Raw genomic sequence first — 20,387 nt, 5'->3', positions numbered from 1 at the left:
TCTTCTATATATGTTACTTCTTCAGTTATGTATCTACGTAGCAGCCAGCCTCATTGCTCTATGCATGTTAGAGCCTCTGCCACGTGTAGTTGTGGAAGCCTAAATCATATGTATGCATGTGTAGGCATTTATATAGCGCAAACCTAGCTGTGAAGCAACAGAGCACTCTATAAATACCATTATGTGAAGAGTCTAGAGACGATGTACAAGATCGTGTACATCAAGTGGGGATGACACAAATACATTGTAACACATTTTAGGTACAGGAATATTAAGTGATTTGCCCACAACCATACGATTTTGAGTCTAGCACAAAGGCTGGAATTCAAACCGGAGGTTCCAGAACCACAAGGCAGCAATTTGCTCCCTAGGACACATTCCCTCATATATGAATGTCTGCATCTCCTTTCATGAATGCATGTAGGCGCTCCGATTGTGTATGAATGAAGTAGTGTTAGCAGTGTGTACATGCATGACCGTCTATTGTCTGTGCATGTTTGTATATAGGGACAAAGGCCAGTGAATACTGAAGTACTAGGGACACCAATTCTACTCTGTAAAACTGCTTTCTATGGCACTGCATTTTACGCCAATCCACTCTACTCTTTACCACTCCACTCTAAACCACTTCACTCTACTTTAAAACAGTCTACTATACGCCACAACACTGCATACTACACCACTCTAAGCCACTCTTTTACAATCTACACCACTCTGCTCGACTCCACTGCAAAATAAGCAGCACCATTCTATGCCACCATACTCTACACAATTTTTCTCTACATCACTTAATATACACATAATTCCACTGCACACCATACCACATATTTACACTACACAAATCCACTTCACGGAATTCCACGCCACACAATTACCCAATAACAATTCCAATCCCACCCACATAATTTCACTCAAACCACATATATCTACTCCATAACACAAGTGTAAAAGACATTGTCATTTACAACACCAATTGCTCAAACTCAAAAAAAGTGATACCTATTGCATTTCTAATGCTTGTTAATTGTGCAGCAGTGACTGCTTTACTTTTGTTAGTTTCGCATTGATCACTTACACCTTCTGAAGGTACTTGGGTGACATTGCCTTTATCATTAACCATAAGAAACAACTTCTCTTTGTTTAAGCATCCAGCAGAGGATGGAAAGCACCAATTTTGGTAAAATTACACCTCTTTTCCCACTAAATAAGCATAGGCTCGATCTTAATTTTATAACCGCATTCATTTTCAGTATAGCGGTGTACGAATAAGTTACTTATCTTTGGTAACACACTTTCTGGTGGATACTCTGTCTAACGCAGATTTCTCATCTTGTGAATATCCCCAGGCGCCAGACAGGATCTGGAGATTTTTCTCAGGATTGCTTATGTTTGGCAGCAGGTGGTATCGTACAGTGCTGCATCGATACCTGCTGCCCCAGAATGGACGCCGGAGCCACATTCAAGTGCCACCCTGGCACTGACATCAGTATGGTGTGACAATAAGCAAATCTGTAAATTGGGTCGTTTTCACAGGTGGAGAAAAAGTCAATTCTATAGAATGGGGAGGTGGGCGGAAGGTGAAGAATTTACAGTTAGATAGAGTATCCACCAGAAAGTGCATTACTAAAGGTAAGTAACTTGTTCTTCTGATGGATACTTCTAACTGCAGATTCCACACCTCGTGAAAAGATGCCAAAGCAGTATCTCCTAAGGTGGGAAGGCTGTGGTGTAGTGTAGCTCCTATTTTCCCAATAGGCTCTGCGCATTGGAATAATACCTACAGCAGTAAAGGCCTAGACCAGACGTTAACTAGGTCTACTACTGTCGATACTAGACTTAATTTTTGGGTTTGCCAGCGTAGCTCAGAGTTCGCTAGAAACTTTCTCGAATGTTCAAGGAGGAATTAACTTCCCTGATTAGACAAGAAGGGATTTAGTTTCTGACAACCATAGAACATGACAACTTTGCTCTCCCCTAATCAAGAGTCAATCTCGAGAGTCGTGTGAGCACAAGGCAATTATTTTACTCAGTCAGTACGTGCATTCTTAGTCTCATCAGATTGTAGAGAAAAGGAAGAGACGGGCGTGTTCAATAAAAAGGTGTTATTTATTGATCAGTCTCTTTTCTCGTACAAGAGAAATGGATCGATATTATTGCAATACTTATAGTTAAGTAAAGTGCATACATTAAAAGCAATAGTATAAAATAATAATGTAAAAACATTGATATGGTTTCTGAGCCATATGATGTTTAAAATGATTAAAATATATTTACATACACATATACATTTGACTAAACGTACTCAACTGGTGTTTCTAAATACGCCTACCCCGTGTACCTGACCTAAGTCTAATGCGTGGGCGGGAATAGAAAGTTACAGTTTAAGTTAAGTTTGTTTTTGCCAAGTGAATAACTAAAGAATTCTCTGTGAGGGGTTATTCAGTTCTGTACCTGGAAGTTAGGATGAATGAGGAATTGTATCTCTTTCTCTGCTCTCGATATTCCAGGCTGCCTGCGAGGGCTGCCCAGAAACGCCGGTGCTGGGTCTCTCGGCTTGAGATAGCAGCGCGTCTCTCAGCGCGTCAGGAAGGCGGGGCTGCGCCAGCGGGGTCTGCTTCTGCTCTCGGCTTCGGCAAGTATGGCTGCTCCGTCTTGTCACCACGCGTGTGTTTGCATAGGGCAAGATCGGCAATATTTATACCTTAAAGGTGCCGAGATTGACGTAAGGATGGACATAGATACGTCAATAAAGATGTCATACGACTTGCTCGTTAGCACATTCTTTTACTGAAGTTCTCTGTGAAATCAAAACAATGGCCGCTCGGATTTTCCAGGTTGTCATAGGTTTGATTTGTTATGAGAACGTCGTATGCCTTATCAGGGGCTGGAGGAATGTCGCTTGTCTAATTAGATCTCAAGCGTTATGACCTAATCAGATAACACGTTCCTGTGCCGTAGTGTGACTGCGTCAGATAACGGTATCTGCATCATGGGGGCTTTTCTTGCCTCATGGGCTGACTGTTAGTTAACTTGATAGTTAGTTTAACCAGAATAGGGTCAGGAATAGGGGGATCGATTCAGAACCTATAGGAATACATGACAGTGGAACGTCTCAAACCAAAATGTTCTGCAGGACCAAACAAGTTCCCCTCCAGCAAGACCTGCCTTTCAAGGCAGCAGTGCTTTGTGAACTTATGAACTGATGCCCACATCGCGGCCTCACAGATGTCCAAGACAATATTGTGCAATCCAATGCAAGGGTAAAAGCCTTGACTCCGGTCAAATGGGCCCTCGAACCTCCTGGAGGCTATCCACCTTGATATGGTCCTTTTCGGCACTGATTTACCCTGTTTTTGCTCCAGCAACCCCCCACAAACAGCTTATCGTTTACCTGATATTCCTTGGCATGATCGATGTAAAAGCTCAAGGCTCTTTTGGGGTCCAAAAGGTGAGGGGTCTCCTGCTCTTTCAAAGAGTGTGGTGGAGCACAGAATGCTGGAAAAGTGATGGATTGTGCAATATAAAAAGACATTACACCACAGCACCTGGTGATGTACGGTAGATGAACAGGCATAGCTTATAGCTCACTTATGAGAAACAGTGTTTTGAGATTCAGTAGATAAAAGGAACAGCGGTGTATCACCTCAAATGGGGTACACATACAGAAAGTGATAAACAAATTAAGGTTTCACTGCTGCATCACAAAGGACTTGAGTGGAAACATATGAAACAAGACCTTTAAGAAAGTGCATCGCATCACAAAAGGTGATTTAAATAAGGACCACTGGTCCAGAAAGCACAAAAAGGCTGAAAGGGTAATAACCTTTAACAGTGCCCCTTGTTCTTGCAACAGACACAATTTTGCCCAAGTGCCCATGAAGGTACTAGTAAGTGCCTTGTTAAATGGTAAAAGAGGTTGAGAAGAAGAGTGTCCACTTCGTGAGACCCCCTACAATCACGTTCAATAAAAGGTAGTTGCAGACTTGAGCTGCCCTTCTAATAACCATGGCTATTGATGCCTACTCATCCGCAGAAGAACCATGGGTAAACACCAGGGTGGTGTCAGGACACAAAGCCATTAAACTTGCCTCTAGGTTCATCCGGAAAGTTTCATATTGTATTGTGCAGAAAAATCATGCCCACCGCCATCATCAAATGCAGGTTGGCTCTGATCAAACTCCGGCCAAAAGAGTTGTTGGAGTACTGGAGGGCGATCTCTTCACAAAGGAATTATCTTGTCTGAATCAGAACAAATGTGGGCAAAGTGCACTGGACCTGAACTTGCACACTGCTCTGTTTAAGACTAGGACAGTGTCAGAGTCAGACAGAACTATAGGCTGATATCCTCTTCCGGGTTCATTGGTGCAAGTGTTGACGCAACAGAAACTGGTGTGGATCAGGGCGCCAAGCGTGGGATTGACTCTGGAGTTGGAGCTGAGCCCGCAGCTAGTTCAGAATGCACACCCTGCAACGAGGGCAGGCCTGTTGCCAGTAACCTGGCAGGAGGCCTTTGTAGGTCCAGGATCCTCAAAGGAGGACTAGAATGAAACTGTAAGCTGCATTTGATGTGAAGCTTACATCCTTAAATTTGTTGTAGCGTTGCCAATTGACCCAGAAAATCAGGGTGCATCGAAATCAGTTGCAGAACTAGTACCTTGGCAGAGGACCAAGAGTGAGATTACGGGACAACTTCACATCCCCACAACTTACCAGAAGGAGAGTGGCGAGGATGGGATGACACCAACATGGACTTCTTGTGTTTTTTCTATGATTTGGACTTACCCAAAGACTTGAAGTGCAATGAGAATCTGTGGAGGTATCAGTCTTTTGAACGGGAATGGATCTGAGACTTTGAGTGGAAGAAGCCTTTTTGTGATTTCCAGCGATGTTCAGCAGAGTATAGGTTAGCTTTGTGGTCCTGGTTTGCCTTTGTATTTATCAGGCCACACTCGGAGCATGAACTGGAGTCATGGCCCAACCATTGACTAGAGAAATATATGTTAATGGGGATCAGTCACAGACATTTGTTTGTGACAACCCCCTACAAGGTTTAAAATCTGTGATTTTAGGTCCTTTGTACAGTGAAGGAAGAATTTTTTTGAAGGAAAAGGACTTGTCAACTGGCGAGGAAAAGGAGTTGGTTTCGGATCCACATCGGAACACGCAGAAAGGATCTTATGTCAGTGCACAGGGATGGTGCCTAATTGTGGCTCAAGGGTCATTTACTGGGTGGAACAGAGTTGACACGCAACAGCACAATGCCACCTGCTAGCAGGCAGGAACAATAAAAAAAGCCTCTGGATCCAGGCACCAGGGGTATTCACAAGGTGAAGAATCTGCAGTTAGAAGTATCCATCAAAAATTGACATTACAGCCAGAAGGTAATATTGCAGCAAACATTTAAATATACTGTACCCATTATCTCATCAGTGTACGCATCTACCCTAGCTATACATTTTACAAAATCACTATAATGTCTCAAAATAAAGATAGCTACGTCTTACCTTTCTGCGTTTTTCAGGTCCAGCTGGGGCAATCTTTTCATACCAGGTCTCAAACATGCCATCTTGGCACTCATCCATCCACTCGCAGTTTTGTTTATAGTCAGCAATTTCTTCTTCTTCATTCCACTGACTAATAAAAAGTGCCAAAAATTATTGTCACCCTATTCTATACCTTGGCACACATTAAAGTAGATAATTATATAAAGGGTTTATATACATTTGATGTTCTATAGATAATAAATGATAAACAATTTGAAGTTCAGAACCTCAATAGTACGTTTAAAGTTCAGTGTTAGGATTATAAACACAGCCTGTTTCAAAACCTGACTGAAGAATGCTCCAGACACCTTTTGGCAAGTGAGTAGCAGTTCTTAATCCAAAGGACTATCCACCTCGGCAATATCCTCTCCTGCACAGCCTTCCCTTTTATGGCCCCAGAGAACATCACAAAGTGCTGACCGCCCACTTGATGCTTCTTGGTACAATAGATTTGGGGTCTAATCGGTTACGCCTCTCCTCTTTCAAAATATACAACACAAATTGCCCGAACCACAAAATCTCCACAAGCTTATTAAGAGGGAAAAGATCAATTTATTGTGATCACCCTCGACATCCTACTTAGTGTCAATATTTTTTATCTTTTTCAAGTTATGACAAGCTATATGACAGAAAACAACAATAAATTTAATATTTACACACATATATATACTTTGTACATACATGAGAAACAAATTCTTTACACAGTACAAAAAGAAAATTCCTTGCATCAAACATTACAAAAAACTAAGAATACATCACAAACAACATTAGAACAAACATTACAATCCAAAAATGAGAAACATAGGAAAAACCAATCCTAGGGGGAATTATAAGCAAATGAACGGCTCTTAAACAAATCAATACTGGACCAGCCGGTCCTAGTATCGTAGAGATGACATTTTATTCCATCCTATGAAAGTGCCGACGCGTTTCGAGATCAGGCACTATGTCGCTGATCTCTCATCAAGGCTGTTTTATTCTTTGTATCAAACTTGGTTGAAAGCAGAGCAGGGCATTGGGACGTAAAGGATTTCAAACCAAATAAGTCTAAACGTGGCCATGCAGGACAACCTTGCTATTGTCGACTGCCGCCAACCGACGTTCTTATATGGAATACACCACCATGAAGGTAGGCTCCTTAATGAAGTGTTTCTATTCCCTTTTTAATTTTTAGAAATGTGCTCTCAATTTGCCATCCTGCTCGAAAGTAACAGCACGCCGCTGGTGTGATCAAAGTTGAGAAAACTTTGAAAAGATAACTTGAAAAAGATAAAAAAACATTGACACTAAGTAGGATGTCGAGGGCGATCACAATAAATTGATCTTTTCCCTCTTAATAAGCTTGTGGAGATTTTGTGGTTCGGGCAATTTGTGTTATATATTTTATAAAAAGGGTCTAGCCCCCACCACGTGTTTATGGACCTATCCCCTTTTGTTCTTAGAATCTCCTCTTTCAAGGCATGAGGAGTGGTAAAGAATGCAGGGAGAGTGATTGAATGCCCAAAATAGAAAGGAGTCAAGTTTTGGCAAGAAGGCCACTGGAGTTCTTAGCGCCAGTTTGTGTAAAAAAAAAAAAAAGTTAGCATAGGCTGGTTTCACCGACAGTGCCTGAAGTTCATTTGTGCGACAATCTAAAGTTAGCGTAACGAGGAAGACAGTCTGTAAGGTCAGAAGACAATAAGAGCAGCTGAGCCTTAGCTTAACATGCGTAAATATAATAAAACGTCAGAACCAAGTTAAGGTTCTAATAAGGCATCACAAGCGTTTGGGAGGAAATATGTGTCAAATCTTTAATAAACCACATACAAGTGATTGAAACAAGTGAGGTTGACAAAACAAACAGGACATCCAACAGTTTACCTTTCATGAGGTAGGTCATGCGGACGACACAACAGGCCACAACTTTGAACCATAGCCCGGCATAAATGGACTTCTATGAAGGATGCCTGTGGCAAGGGTGACATCCACATGGAGATGGACACATTGCAGGCTCAGATGAAGGACCCTGCCCTGATACTACGACAGGAGATCCTCTCGTACAGGGAGCCTGATCCATGGGCCAATGCATATGCACAGAGGTTCTGGGTATCAGACCCGCCCGGACCAATTTGGAGCACAAGGATGACTTTGACCCAGTCATTCCTGATCTTCTTAAGAGCTCAGCGGAGGAAAGAGAGGCAAAGGGCATACAGGAGTCCTGTGCTCCATTCCAGCCAGAATGCAACTCCTGGGGAGTGTTTCAGTGGAAACTACACAACATGCAAAACACTTGATAATGCAAGTTTGACAGTAAAAAGAAGATCAAGCCAGGGTTCCTTTTACTGCTGCAAGCTGCCCGTTGCCACATCAGGCTGTAGGTGCCATTTGTGTCCCACAGGATGCTGCTAGCGGTGCTCATTCGGCATAGCATTCAAGGATCCTGCTATGTGCTTCACTATCAGGGAAATGCTCTGAATTTCCAGTCAAGTGCATATAGGGATAGGGCTCTGTTGAAGCAGACCTGCTTCAAAGGGAACAGGAGGCGATGGAGGGTGATGACGAGCCGCTGCTAGAGACTCGCGCAGCACATGCACGTTTGCTGGACAGGCTATGTCATCTCAATTACGCGGCCCATTCGGCGCACACACATCATCTAGGTGACAAACCCGGAAAATTGTTGGCCTGGCTGATCAAACGGGAAGACCGGGCGGCGCCAGTGGCAGCGATACGCACCGGTCCCGGTGAGGTGGTCTACACGTAAAGCAGTATTCACCCGGCTTTCGTTGACCACTACCGCACACTATATTGCTCTCGGCTGCAGGTCCCCCTTGCTGATATCACTGAATATCTCTCAGCTATACCACTACCAGGGTTAGACGACATACACCGGGATGACTTGGAGGCCCCACTCACGCGTGATGAGCTGAACACAGCCATTTTCGCACTATCTAATGGCAAGTCCCCAGGCCCAGACGGGCTACCTGCTGTGTTCTTTAAGGCCTACTCAGATATATTGATCCCTGAACTGTTAAAGATGTACACCGCGGCTGCCGAGGACTCCTCCCTTGCCCCTGCGCTGAATGAAGCCACTCTCATCTCCCTCCCGGAGCCCGGCAGAGACTGCACACACATGGGCTCGTATCTACCGCTAGCCCTCCTGAACACTGATTACAAGATACTCGCTTCCATACTAGCTCAGCGTCTAGCCCCCTTGGCCCACCCTTGTGCATGGCGACCAAAATGGTTTTGTGCCAACACGTAGCACCTCTCATAACATCCGGCGGCTGTTCAGAGTGCAAGGTTATGCTACGCTGCAGTGGCCCCTATCAGGGTGTCTAGTGCTAGATCTAGAGAAGGCCTTCAACTCTGTGGAGTGGCCTTATCTCATGGCAGTATTGCGGAAATATGATCTTGGAGATGACTATGTGGACAAGGTGGGTTTGCTGTACCGGAAACCTACATTGCAGTGCACGCACTGGTAGTCTGCTGTCTGACATCATCCGAGTCAAAAGGGGCACTAGACAGGGATGTCCCCTATCCCCGTTACTTTTCTCGTTGGCAATGGAATCTCTTGCGGCACTATTAAGAACCCAGGGCACAGAGTGGGAGATCCCCTTAGCGGATGATCTCCATGCGGTCTCTTTATATGCAGATCTCCTCTTGAATGTCAGAGACCTGACCTGCTTGCCACTGACACTGTCAGACACCTTTCGCACTTTTGAAGCTATGTCGGGTCTTAGGGTTAACTGGGCCAAATCTGGAGTGTATTCCTTCAGCCCGGATACGCGGGAGTGTGAGGTCAGCATTAACAATGAACGGCTCACTTGGTATCCCACTACGCTCCGGTATCTCGGTATCTACATCAACAGAACCCTGACTGATGTACTGGAGGGCAACCTGATGCGAGCTATCTCCTACTTACAGGCACAGATGACCTTTTGGAAGACTCTTCCCCTCAATGTACCTAGCCGTGTTACACTGACAAAAATGATAGTCTTACCGAGGCTGCTGTATTATTATTCTAACATCCCAGTGTATGTCCCGGCTCGGATCTTTTGGGAGTTGGAAACTTCGATTAGGAACCTTATATGGAATGCTGGGAGACCTTGTGTAGCTCTAACAAAACTCTATGCGCCTACAGATGCTGGAGGCCTTGCAGTTCCAAATCACGAGCTTTATTATCTAGCGGTGCATCTGCAATGGGTAAGCGGATGGCTGAGTGGGAAGAGCCTGTGCGATACTGCCACGGACGTTACTATCTTGACCCACACGCAGGTCCATACCTTGTTCCACCCCTTGACCAAAACCCCCTACCCGACGCAGCTACACCTGGCAGTGGCCCGCAAATGCTATGTACGTAGTTTGAAACTCACCCGCGCTGTGAAGCCCTACACGCCCCGGTACTCCCGCTGTTGGAAACGCCCAGGGACAGCGGGGTGGTAGTGGAGGCCGCGCTGGAGTGATGGATACAGGCTGGGGGTGGGACACGATGGGAGATTTGTATGTAGACGGTGCTCTGGTTTCCTTTGAGACACTAGCCACGGACACGGGCCTTCCAGCTGGGCAGTTTCTCTTGCATGCGTCTCATACGCACATGCGTGCGGGCTTGAGGCGACATCTCCGAGGAGCTGCAGACGCATCTTTTGGTGCAGTACTTACATGTCATGGGTAATGGTTCCCATGTGGTCCATTGGATGGCGCAAGCTCTATTGACACACACGCAGTGTACCTCCCAACCGCTGCGAGATAAGTGGGCAGCAGACAGGGGAAAGGAGTGGACAGATAAGGAATGGACAGCACTACTAGCCGGTCCCATTAGCATTCGCGCAACTCCCGCTTCAAACTAATTCAGTTTTATATCTTACATCGTGCGTATTTATCACCAGATAAAATTAATCAGTACTTTGCAGTCAACACTTGCGCGTGTCCGAGATGCTTACTGCTCGGTACAGATCTCCTCCACATGCTCTGGACCTGTCCCCACATACAAACATACTGGCACACAGTGACGTCTCTGTTAGCGAGGGGTGTGGGCAAGGACCTGCAGCACACGTGGGAGGCATGTCTACTAGGCCTATACAAAAGAACGAAACATAACAAGGTCCCTTCTAGATTCTGGGATCTCGGGCTTATCACAGCCAAGAGACTCCTCACTAAGCGCTGGAAGTGTAGCGAACCCCCACATGCTAGACTATGGCGTGCCTCTTTTGATAATTGGGCGAGAGCAGAAAGCACTACCCTTCACAAGGAGGAGACGGCGGGGCTGAGAAAGTTCCCCATAGCGCAGCTTTGGGATGACATCCTGAGGTCTTTTCGTCAGGCGTGTCTTGATCAGGGGGTTGCTTAGACACTTTCCCCTCCAGAACCAGTCTGGGCAACGGGTGGGATGGAGAGCTGCGCACCCACACGTTTACTTCATGCCTGGTACCTGCCTGTGACGTACAGTGACTGTACCGCGTGATGCTGCTCCTGTCCCGCACGACAGCGACCCTACACCCCTCTCAGCACAAAGGGCCTGATGCCTATTGCCCATGACGGGTTGACTCCCCCCTCATATTGAGAGACCTATATCACGTCAGACTCCTGCCTCCCAGACCCCCACACTGGCCTTTCCCTGGTACCAAAGACACATGGATCCACACGGATGCACTTCTTGCTTCCTTATTTCTTTGCTTCTTCTTTTCCTTCTCAGTTTTATAGTCCTTCTTTTCTTTTCTTCAATCTTTTTCCCCTCTCCCCTGTTGGTCACGTTTCAGTGTCACAATGGTTCTTTCGCTTGACACGCTTGTTAAGATGTTTTGAATATAGTATTATAAGTCCATTGTTTTTATTTCACACCATCTACTTACGCCCCATACCTGCTGTTGGATCAGGGCTGAAGGAGATACATATTTGATGGGCAATGCCACTTTACGTCATGTCCACGGACCCCGGGTTGCATTCATACCTGAACCACGCGGCTGTGCACTCTCTAAAGTCTTTCTACCACACATACCACCTTCATTTGTTCAGGTTACACCTCGGGGATTATTACGATTTCTCGTTGCCTGGTGTATTGTCCCTTTCCATTACGGGCCTATTGCTTCGGAGGAATGTGATTTATCCTTGGGAATAACATGCCCTTCGAGAACGTTGATTTCTTTTTTTTCTTGCCTTATAGGACATGATGCGTCACCAATGTCCCAAAATGCACTGTTATTGCTCCTGACTGTTTTTGTACGATTAAGGGATGCTTTGTTGCGTTTTATGTTTATTATGATGGCATGTGCTGTGAATATGTACTGAAAACTAATAAAAGATATTCAAACAAAAAAAATAATAGGGATAGGGCTCTGTTGCCTGTCAAACTGAGATAAAACAGCCACCACTACAGATCCGTTGCAGTTTCCTTTGAAATCTGAATGGCATTTGACACATTCCCTTGGTGCAGGGACTATTGGAAGTTCAGATTCCATTGCATATGCCACCTGGCATACTTGACAAGAAGGATGCAGGATGCTAAAGAAGTCTCATAGCTGCTCTCACCGAGACCCAGGACTGAGGCTGAAACATCAGGATCTTAGAAAAAACATCCCAAACTCACTGAAATGGAGGGAATCCCCTGAACTGAACTGTATCCAGGACACCTCCAATGAAAGGAAGCCTCTGCAAAAGAGTCAGAAACAATTTCAGATGGTTGATCATGAACCTCAACTGTTCAAGAATCTTCTTTGTTGTCTGGAATTGGTCAAGCTTGACTTCAACAGTCAGTCATTGAGGTAGGGGAGCATCAGTGCTGCTGACCTCCAAAAATGGCCGGCAACCACTGCCATAATTTTTGGAAACACAAGAGATGCACTGGTAGGCCAAAAGGAAGCACAACAGACTGAACATGCTCTTGGGCTACCTTGAACTGCAGATAACATCTTTGAGACTGCAGGACAGGTGCCTGAAAACATACCTCCTGCAGGTACAAGGACACTATCCAGTCGCTCGGGTCCAGGGTAGACAGAATCTGAGTCAGTGTCAGCCTTTTTAATGTATTCTTCCACAGGAAGTCATCAGAGGATGGAAATCTAAGATGGGTCGAAAACCCCCATCATTCTTCAGCACAAGAAAATTGCAAGAGTAGCAACACTCTCCTACTTCTGAGTCTGTAACCATCTCTATTGCTTCTTTGGAGAGTAAAACCTGCACCTCTTGCAACAGAATTGACAGGTATGCCCCTGAAATTCACTCTCATGTGGGGGTGAAGATTCAGCAGAATAGAAAGAAAGGATAAGGCATAGCCATGCTGATTTTGAAGGACTTATCTGTCGTACGTGATGAATAGTTGTTCCGGGAGACAGTGCTGGATCCTGTCTCCCAAAGGAAGGTTGTACACCACTAATGGCAAAATAACGTGGCTGGATGGGTGTTGCAGCAAGAGGAAAAAAAGCTGGTAAGACTGGTGCCATTGGTGGCATGGGCATTGCCTGCCCGACCCACATCCCAGGCCTAGAAAAGACTGGGGTGATTGCAGCAGAGGCTGGGGAGACTGACTATGTCTGTATGGCTGACTCTTAGGATAGCCTTTAAATTTGTGTGCTGTGGGGCTGGCTTTCCACTGGAGACTATAGGCCTCAGATTACGACCCCACCACCAACCCAATCAGTGACACATCCATCTCAACCATGAACTCTTGGTAGGGAAGGAAGATTTTCCGGCTGCAGGTCAGTTTGGTGCTTGTCTGCCGACACATGAGTCCCTGAGACATATTCAGCAAGTTGTGGACAGCGTTGAACAGGCAACTTCAGTACTGGGCCCACTGAAACGTTCAGTTTTGTTACAGGGTCTACATAGGCTAACTGACAAACAGGGCAAGGAAGATGCAAGAGGCCAGGAGCTCAAGAAGCCTCAGAATTGTCCTCACCAAGACCTAGAATTAAGACCAAAATGTCAGGTTTACACCATGAATGTCTCAGACTCGTTGTGGCAATGGAAAGGCCTTGAATGTCACCATATTCTATGAAGGGAATCCCCTGCATAGGGCTCAAGTGGGGCTTCAGCTCATTGATGGAAAACCCCAAGAAAATCAAGAGCCCAGCCATCGCCCAGAAGTGGCCTACAACTGAAGGTGGTAAGGCAGCTGTGGCCAACTAGTTGTCCCGGTACGGGAATACTTGCATCCCTGAACTCCGGTGATCAGATATTGCCACCATCATCATTTTTTGGAACACCCAAGGTACTGAGGTATGGCCAAAGGGCAGCAGAGCAGATTCTAAGTGCGCCAACCCTACTATGAAGCGCAGGTAATGTCTGTGAAACTGCAGGACAGGTATATGGAAATATGGGTCCTACAAGTCCAGGGACACCATCCAGCCACCAGGATCCAGACCAGAGAGAATCTGATCCAGAGTGACCATTTAAAATGTATCCTTCTTCAGAAATGCATTCAATGACCAGAGATCCAGTAAAGACATGAGGCCTCCAACCTTCTTCAGTCTGAGGAAGTAGCATGAATAACATCCCTTGTCTTTCTCAGTGGACAGCACCACTCAATGGTGTTGTTGGCCAGCAGAAGATTGACTTTTTGCATCACATCTTGGGTGAGAGGATGTGGCCTAATGGCTAAAGTGGTCAAGCTCGAAGCTGGGGAACCGGATTCGAGCCTCCGCAGGGACACTCAACAGAGTGATTCTGGGCCAATCATTTAATTTCTCTGCGCCTAATAAAGTGAGTGCAACTTGTGCTCATGTAAAGAGCTCTGATACCTTCAAGTCAAGTTTGTGCTATATAAAACTCCCCCCAAAAAAAGATAGAGGCGTGGCGTGGTCTGCTGAAAATTACTATGGTGAAGAAGAATTCTATTCTATTAACACTATGGTGGGAAGAATAAGAAGAGGAGACAAAAACAAAGGCTGGGCGTAGCACCTTTGAACAATTTGTAAAACCCATTGTTATGACCTGAAGTTCTCCACTCGAGGAGCGAATAATGAATCCTGCCCCTCAACGGGTGATTATGGACCTTAGTGGGTAAATTAAAGCGGCTGGGAGTACTTTAGTAGAGGTGGAATAGTTGGAGGATTAATGTCCTTGATGGCGTGAATCGCCTCAACATCATCATGCCCTTTTCCTTGAAAAAACAAAGTTCGCTGTTGCACAGGCTGGGAAGATGGCCCAGCCGATAAGCTGGGACACTAGAATAGACCCTATGTTTTCAATAATACTCCTGAAAGTGTGTCATGTTATCTTTAGTTCACTCTACATTCAGAAATTATAAAGCAAGGCTAGCCAAGAAAAATAAAATCTTACCAAAGGCAGTGATAATTTTGATTCCTTGTTTGTGGATTCACCATCATGAAGTATGAATACACTGCCAAGTAGATGCTAGATAGATCTCCAGCAAGGGACAACAGCTCTGGAAGTCTGACATAGCAGAGCAACTCCCAACAAAATGTAGCCAGATGTTCACAGTGAGCTCCTTCTTAAGAACACCTAGCACGAACTGATTTACTATGCACCCTGACCTGATCGATCGGATGTCTCTATCATTCCTCATTCTAATGAGCCAAAGTAAAGCTGAATACCAAATCTGAAGTCCGTTGTCAGACGAACATAAAAACTTAAGAGTTCTCTTGGGGTCTAGCCAGTGAAAAATATTCTCTTCCTTGAAGCGTTACCAAAGGTAAGTAGCTTGTCCTTCTGACTGACATTTCTAACAGATTCCTCACCTCTTGAACAGATATATGTAAAGCAATACCTCAGAAAAGGTAGAGGGCCTAGGGGATTGACATACACCAGGAAATCCTGCATGACCTAGCGGGAGAAATGTTCTTTCTTTCAAACTTGAGGCAGTAATGCCTGGTAACAGTGTGGATAGGTGCCCTTGTAGAAGCCTCAAAGATGCCTAACACCTGGAATAACTCTCGTCAATGCTATGGTAGCGAACCTGACTCTGGTGGAGAGCCAGGTAGCTCTCAGGAGATTCTTGGCCACGGCAGGACACATTTCTATGCCGATAATAACCCATCTGGACATGGTTTTTTTCTGAACCGGCCTTCTTTTCTTAGCACCAGCTAATCCAACAAACAGCGAGTCATTCACCCTATACTCCTTAATTCAATTAATGTAAAAACGAATGGTTCTTTTTGGATCCAACTAATGAGAACTCTCCCCCTTCTTAGAGGGAAGTGGCAGAAATAGAATAAGTGGTAAGAATTATATGCCCTTCCATGTAGGGCAGTCTATCATGCTACCCACTTTTTTCTCTTTATATAACTTTCAGTGAAAAAGATGCCCAAGTCCAAAGCACTAATTTCTCGGGGAACAAGGCAATATAATATGGTAGCTGTACTGACAGCGCCTAGCTATCACTGACACTACTAGAAGTTATTGGAATGAACATAACAGTCTTAATGTTGAACAATCCCAGGGAACCTCTGTGCAGGGCATCAAATAGCATGCACATGAAGAATGTGAGCCCTTGCAAAAACTACATCACAACCAGAGGCAAACTGGGGAAAACAAATAAAAGGCTGAAAGGACTGACCAATGATTGGTGCCCAACAGCAAAGCCAGGCAGTGACAAAACAAAGACAGCTTGGTCTGGAGAGGATCACCAGACTTTCCATCAGGCCACAAACTTGGCCCAATGGCCAGAATAAATCAATTTGGTAAAAGGGGGCAGATCCATAGATATACCATCCACCTCTTCTACGGACAAGTACAGCACATTCATTTGGTTGCACTTAATATCCATGCTTGAAGTGTAGATTGTGCAGGTTAAGGTGAAAATCCCTGCTCTGTTGATGATAAATAACGTTCTACTGAAAAGGTGGGTGGAACTGAGGACACAGGCTCAGGATGAGCAGATTTGAGTACAACACTCTCCCGGCCAAACCCAGGGCTATCAGGGTGGGGTTATCTTGGTCCCGCCTAACCTTTTTCAGAATTCAAGACCGACGTTTTAGTGGTGTAAAGGCATAAAGGTGACCAAAGTCCCAGTGTAGGTGGAATGTGTCGCCTAAGGAGTCATTAGGTAGAAGCAAACAAGTTACTTACCTTCGGTAAAGCCTCATCTGGTAAAGACTATCTAGCCGCAGATCCTTACATTAGAATTATCCCTAGGCGTCAGACTGGATCTGGAATATTTTTCATGAGCAGTACTCCTGTGCTGGTAGGTGGCGTAGTTCAGCTCTGCCTGGCATCGTGAGCACCAGAAGTGACATGTACAGTCGTGAATAGGCGCCACCCCAGAGCACTGAGGTCAGTTTCTTTTTGTGACTTTCCACACCGGGAGTGTAGAGCCCGGAGCAACACTGCTCACTGGTATTAAAAAATGGAACAGCTATGTCCCTAGAAAATCCATTCAAAGTGCAAGGAGGATGGGTGGTTTGGTACGGGATCAGCGACTAGATAGAGTCTGTACCAGATAAGGCATTACCAAAGGTAAGTAACATCTGGGAGAGACTTCTAGCTGCAGATTCCAAACCTTAGAATAGATACCCAAGCAATAGGCGGGTCTGCTAAACAATTTCACACAAAAAGTCCTGCAGGGCCAAACGGGCAAAGTGCCCATCCCGAGCTACTGGACTGTCCAGGCAGTAGTGCTTAGTGAACATGTGCAGAGAGATCCATGCTGCTGCCTGGCAGAAGTCCAAGACCAGTACTCCGCATGCTAACGCAGTGTTGACAGCCTTTGCTTTGGTTGAATGTGCATGCAAACCTTCTGGAGGTTGCTTTTTGGCCAATGCGCAACAGATTGTAACGTAGAGCACAATTTATCTGGAGATAGCCTGTTTATGCACAGCCTTCCCTTTCTTGGCTCCGACATAACCCACGAAGAGTTGGTTGTTCACTCTGAACTCTTTTCTGCGGTCAAAGTAGAACGACAACACTTTTTGCGTTCAGTCGGAGTCGCTCCTCTTCCTTTACAGGGATGCGGGGAAGTGAAAGAGTTAGGAAGGGTGATGAATTGGCCCACATTACAGGGAGTGACCAGCTACAGAAGGAAGCTCTAGTCCGAAAGACCAGCTTGTCAGGGCAAATGTTGAGGTACAAAGGCTTAGATGACAATGCCTGGTGTTTCCTGACACTCTGGGCAGATATTATGGTGACTAGAAAGGCCATCTTCATTGTAAGGAGCCTGAGAGGACAGTTATGTAGTGGTTCAAAAGGAGACCACATTAGAAAGGCAGGTACTATATTTAGGTCCCACTGAGGCATGATGAAAGGTGATAGTGGGAACAAGTGTTGGAAATATTTCAGAAACCTAATTACCATAGGGGATTTGAACAGGGATGGCTGATCTGGCAACTGCAGAAATTAAGCGTTGCCAAAAAGATAGCCTTTCAAGGTGCCCAAAGCAGAGCCCTACTGGGCAAGAGAAAGAATAAACAGAAGGACCTGAGAAAGGGGGACCATGCTCAACAATAGTTTTTAACCTTTCACTTTATCACAGGCTCCCACTTAGCTTTCAGAAGTGCCTCCCTGTCTCCAGGTGTAGGCCCGCCCTCTACCAAACGCAGTTTCTAGATAGCGAGGACTGCCACTGATGAAGCATGACACCAGGTGGTTAGTGAACACAGTCCTTCACATTTTGTGAATGCCCAGCACCCCACTCAAACAAGTGTAGAGTGCTTGCCTTTTCATATAGAATCAGATATTTATTCTGGGTAGCTTCTTTTGTGTGTCATAACAGGTTTGGAGGCCAGCTCACCCTGAACACCCCGTAGCCTCTAGTTCCCTCCCCTAGAAAACTCTAGGGTTGTGTGTGTAAAATAGGGTGGATGATAGGGCAATCCGGTATCAAGATTTCACTCCACTTCGACTATCAAAAAAACAGTGTAAAGCAGAGTCAACTTGAGAGCCAAACAGCTATTGACCATCGAAAGACATGTCGACCAAGGACGACTGAACAGCCTCAGAGAATCCAGAGGTACGTAGCCAGGCACGCCGGGGAAGAGCTACCGAAAGGGCCATGCCCAGTCCCACAGAATCTTTGGTATCCATGACACAACAAATCCGTAATGTAGCAGTCTGGAAGCCATCCTGGATCAACTGAGGAAGAGTGTCCCGAGAGTCATTAGGGAAGGAGGGAAGAAGGGTTGAAACTGAATCCCACAGCACATGAGAAAAATGGCTCAAAACGCAGGCCCGAATAACCCCTTCCATGCTGATGACGGCCCCCGGCCATCATGCATCACGGTGGGCGTGTGCTGATGACGGCTGGGGGCCGTCATGATCCCACCCACTCTTTAAATCGGCCGCACAGCGCGAAAATTTGCCGCGCATGCAAGGGGTTAAGGGACTGCAAAGTGGAGCTGGAAGCAGAAAAGAGATACCGGCCAAAAGCATCTAGACGTTTAGACTCCCTCCAGAGGGATATCAGTCACAGTGACTATGTTGGGGGAGGCAGTAGCAGCCTGAACCACAAACCTATTCAGAGTAGGCGGACAGAAAAGGAAGAGCGGATCACCAGGGGCAGAATGGTGCCTATGAGCTATAGACCGGTTTACAGTGGTCCTTGGATCTGGATTTGCCCAAGTGCCCAACAGCATACCAAAAAGGGTTTCGCTGAAGGAAAGCTCAGGCTCAATTCTCAGTCAGCCGGCTGAAGCACCCCAAGCAGGGGTTCAATGGCCACTTGCGCAGAAGGAAGCTGCAACCCAAGAACTACATTAACTCTCAGCAAAAGCTGACCTAGCCTCTGAAGCGAGGAGGAGAAAAATAGGTCAGATCAAGGGCACTAGCGTCACCAAAGTCAGAAATCCAATGAAAATCCAGAGGCTGAATCATGTGAGCATGCACATCATCAAAATACCCGGTGACGGGGGGGCGTGGCTGACAGCCGGGTTCCGATGGCCGCTTAGCCTAAGAGCTCCGGGGAAAACACGGGCCTTCCAAATATCCGCTCAATCATCCGTAGTGCTACAGGCCCCCCGGGAACTGGAACCTGGCCCCTAGATCGAGCGGTGGCGGCCGCACCAACTCCGGTATAAATCGGCGGCCGGACAATACAAAAAGTGACGACGGAAACGGAGCGGCCCTCCAGCTGATAGAGACCGGGAGCTTGAGTGAGCGACAACACCGGCAGTGACTGCGAGGCAACCGAAAGACTCCCGAGGGGTTTGCCCGCCGCCGAAAACACTGCCGCGGAGGTTGGCGGGGTCCGGCTGCTTACGCCCCCTGGGAGAGGCGCAACCACTGCACAGTGCAAATTCACCCCCGAACGTGCTATAAGAGCCGCAACTATTGAGGCGGAGTGAACGGATGCCTGATTCGAGAGAGGTGAGGGGCACGTCGAGCGCTGGACTGAACCTGCGGGGGAGCGGAGATCGATCTGCACACTGGAGATGGGGGAGAGGTGGTGCGGAATTCCCCCCACTCGTTCCCGCCCCCTCCCCCCCCCCAGGCCTGTGAGGACTGGACGACCCCGAACTGATTCCCAAGCTCTCACTGCCTCTCCGGTGGGCCTGTTAGAAACGGAATGCAGAGGAGGAGCGCAGGACGGTGCTAATCCACAGCCCCTTCACAGCTACTGCACGCGGGCGCAGCTCCTCGCCCCAAGACCCCCGCGGGTGCGGCAAGGCAGATACAAGAGGCACATTCATCCTTATAAGAAGCCTGCACGAGGGGATAACAAGGGGGCACGATCCTATCCTCATAGAGTACATCTGGACGCCTGGGGTTCCTCGGATGCGAGTCGGACTGCGGCCAATCGCAGCCTCGGCAACACCAATAAATAAAGAAGGTTGGCGATTCGGAGGCTCATTGCACACCACAGAGGCGTGTGGTGCCCGCACTCTGACTACCACTACCTACCGCATTTCCTCACGCTGTAATTACCACGGCACACCGCCGGAACGCGTTAAACCTGAACTGCGAAGAAAGGCTCAGCGACGC

The 20,387-nt window shown here is 46.5% G+C and overlaps 1 protein-coding gene across 1 annotated transcript in view; it reads right to left on the bottom strand.

Moving 5' to 3' along the window:
- ZZEF1 (zinc finger ZZ-type and EF-hand domain containing 1) overlaps positions 1-20,387 on the bottom strand; it is a 1,627,273-nt gene that overhangs the window by 776,320 nt on the left and 830,566 nt on the right. Inside the window, exon 33 of the mRNA XM_078679684.1 lies at positions 5,505-5,634. Within this exon, the coding sequence (XP_078535810.1) occupies positions 5,505-5,634 (130 nt within the window). The remainder of the gene's footprint in view (positions 1-5,504; positions 5,635-20,387) is intronic.

Source organism: Lissotriton helveticus, chromosome 3_1 (assembly GCF_964261635.1).
Source record: "Lissotriton helveticus chromosome 3_1, aLisHel1.1, whole genome shotgun sequence".
NCBI classification, from domain to species: domain Eukaryota; kingdom Metazoa; phylum Chordata; class Amphibia; order Caudata; family Salamandridae; genus Lissotriton; species Lissotriton helveticus.
Note: the sequence above shows the minus strand (reverse complement) of the source record. Positions and strands in the feature narration are given on the sequence as shown.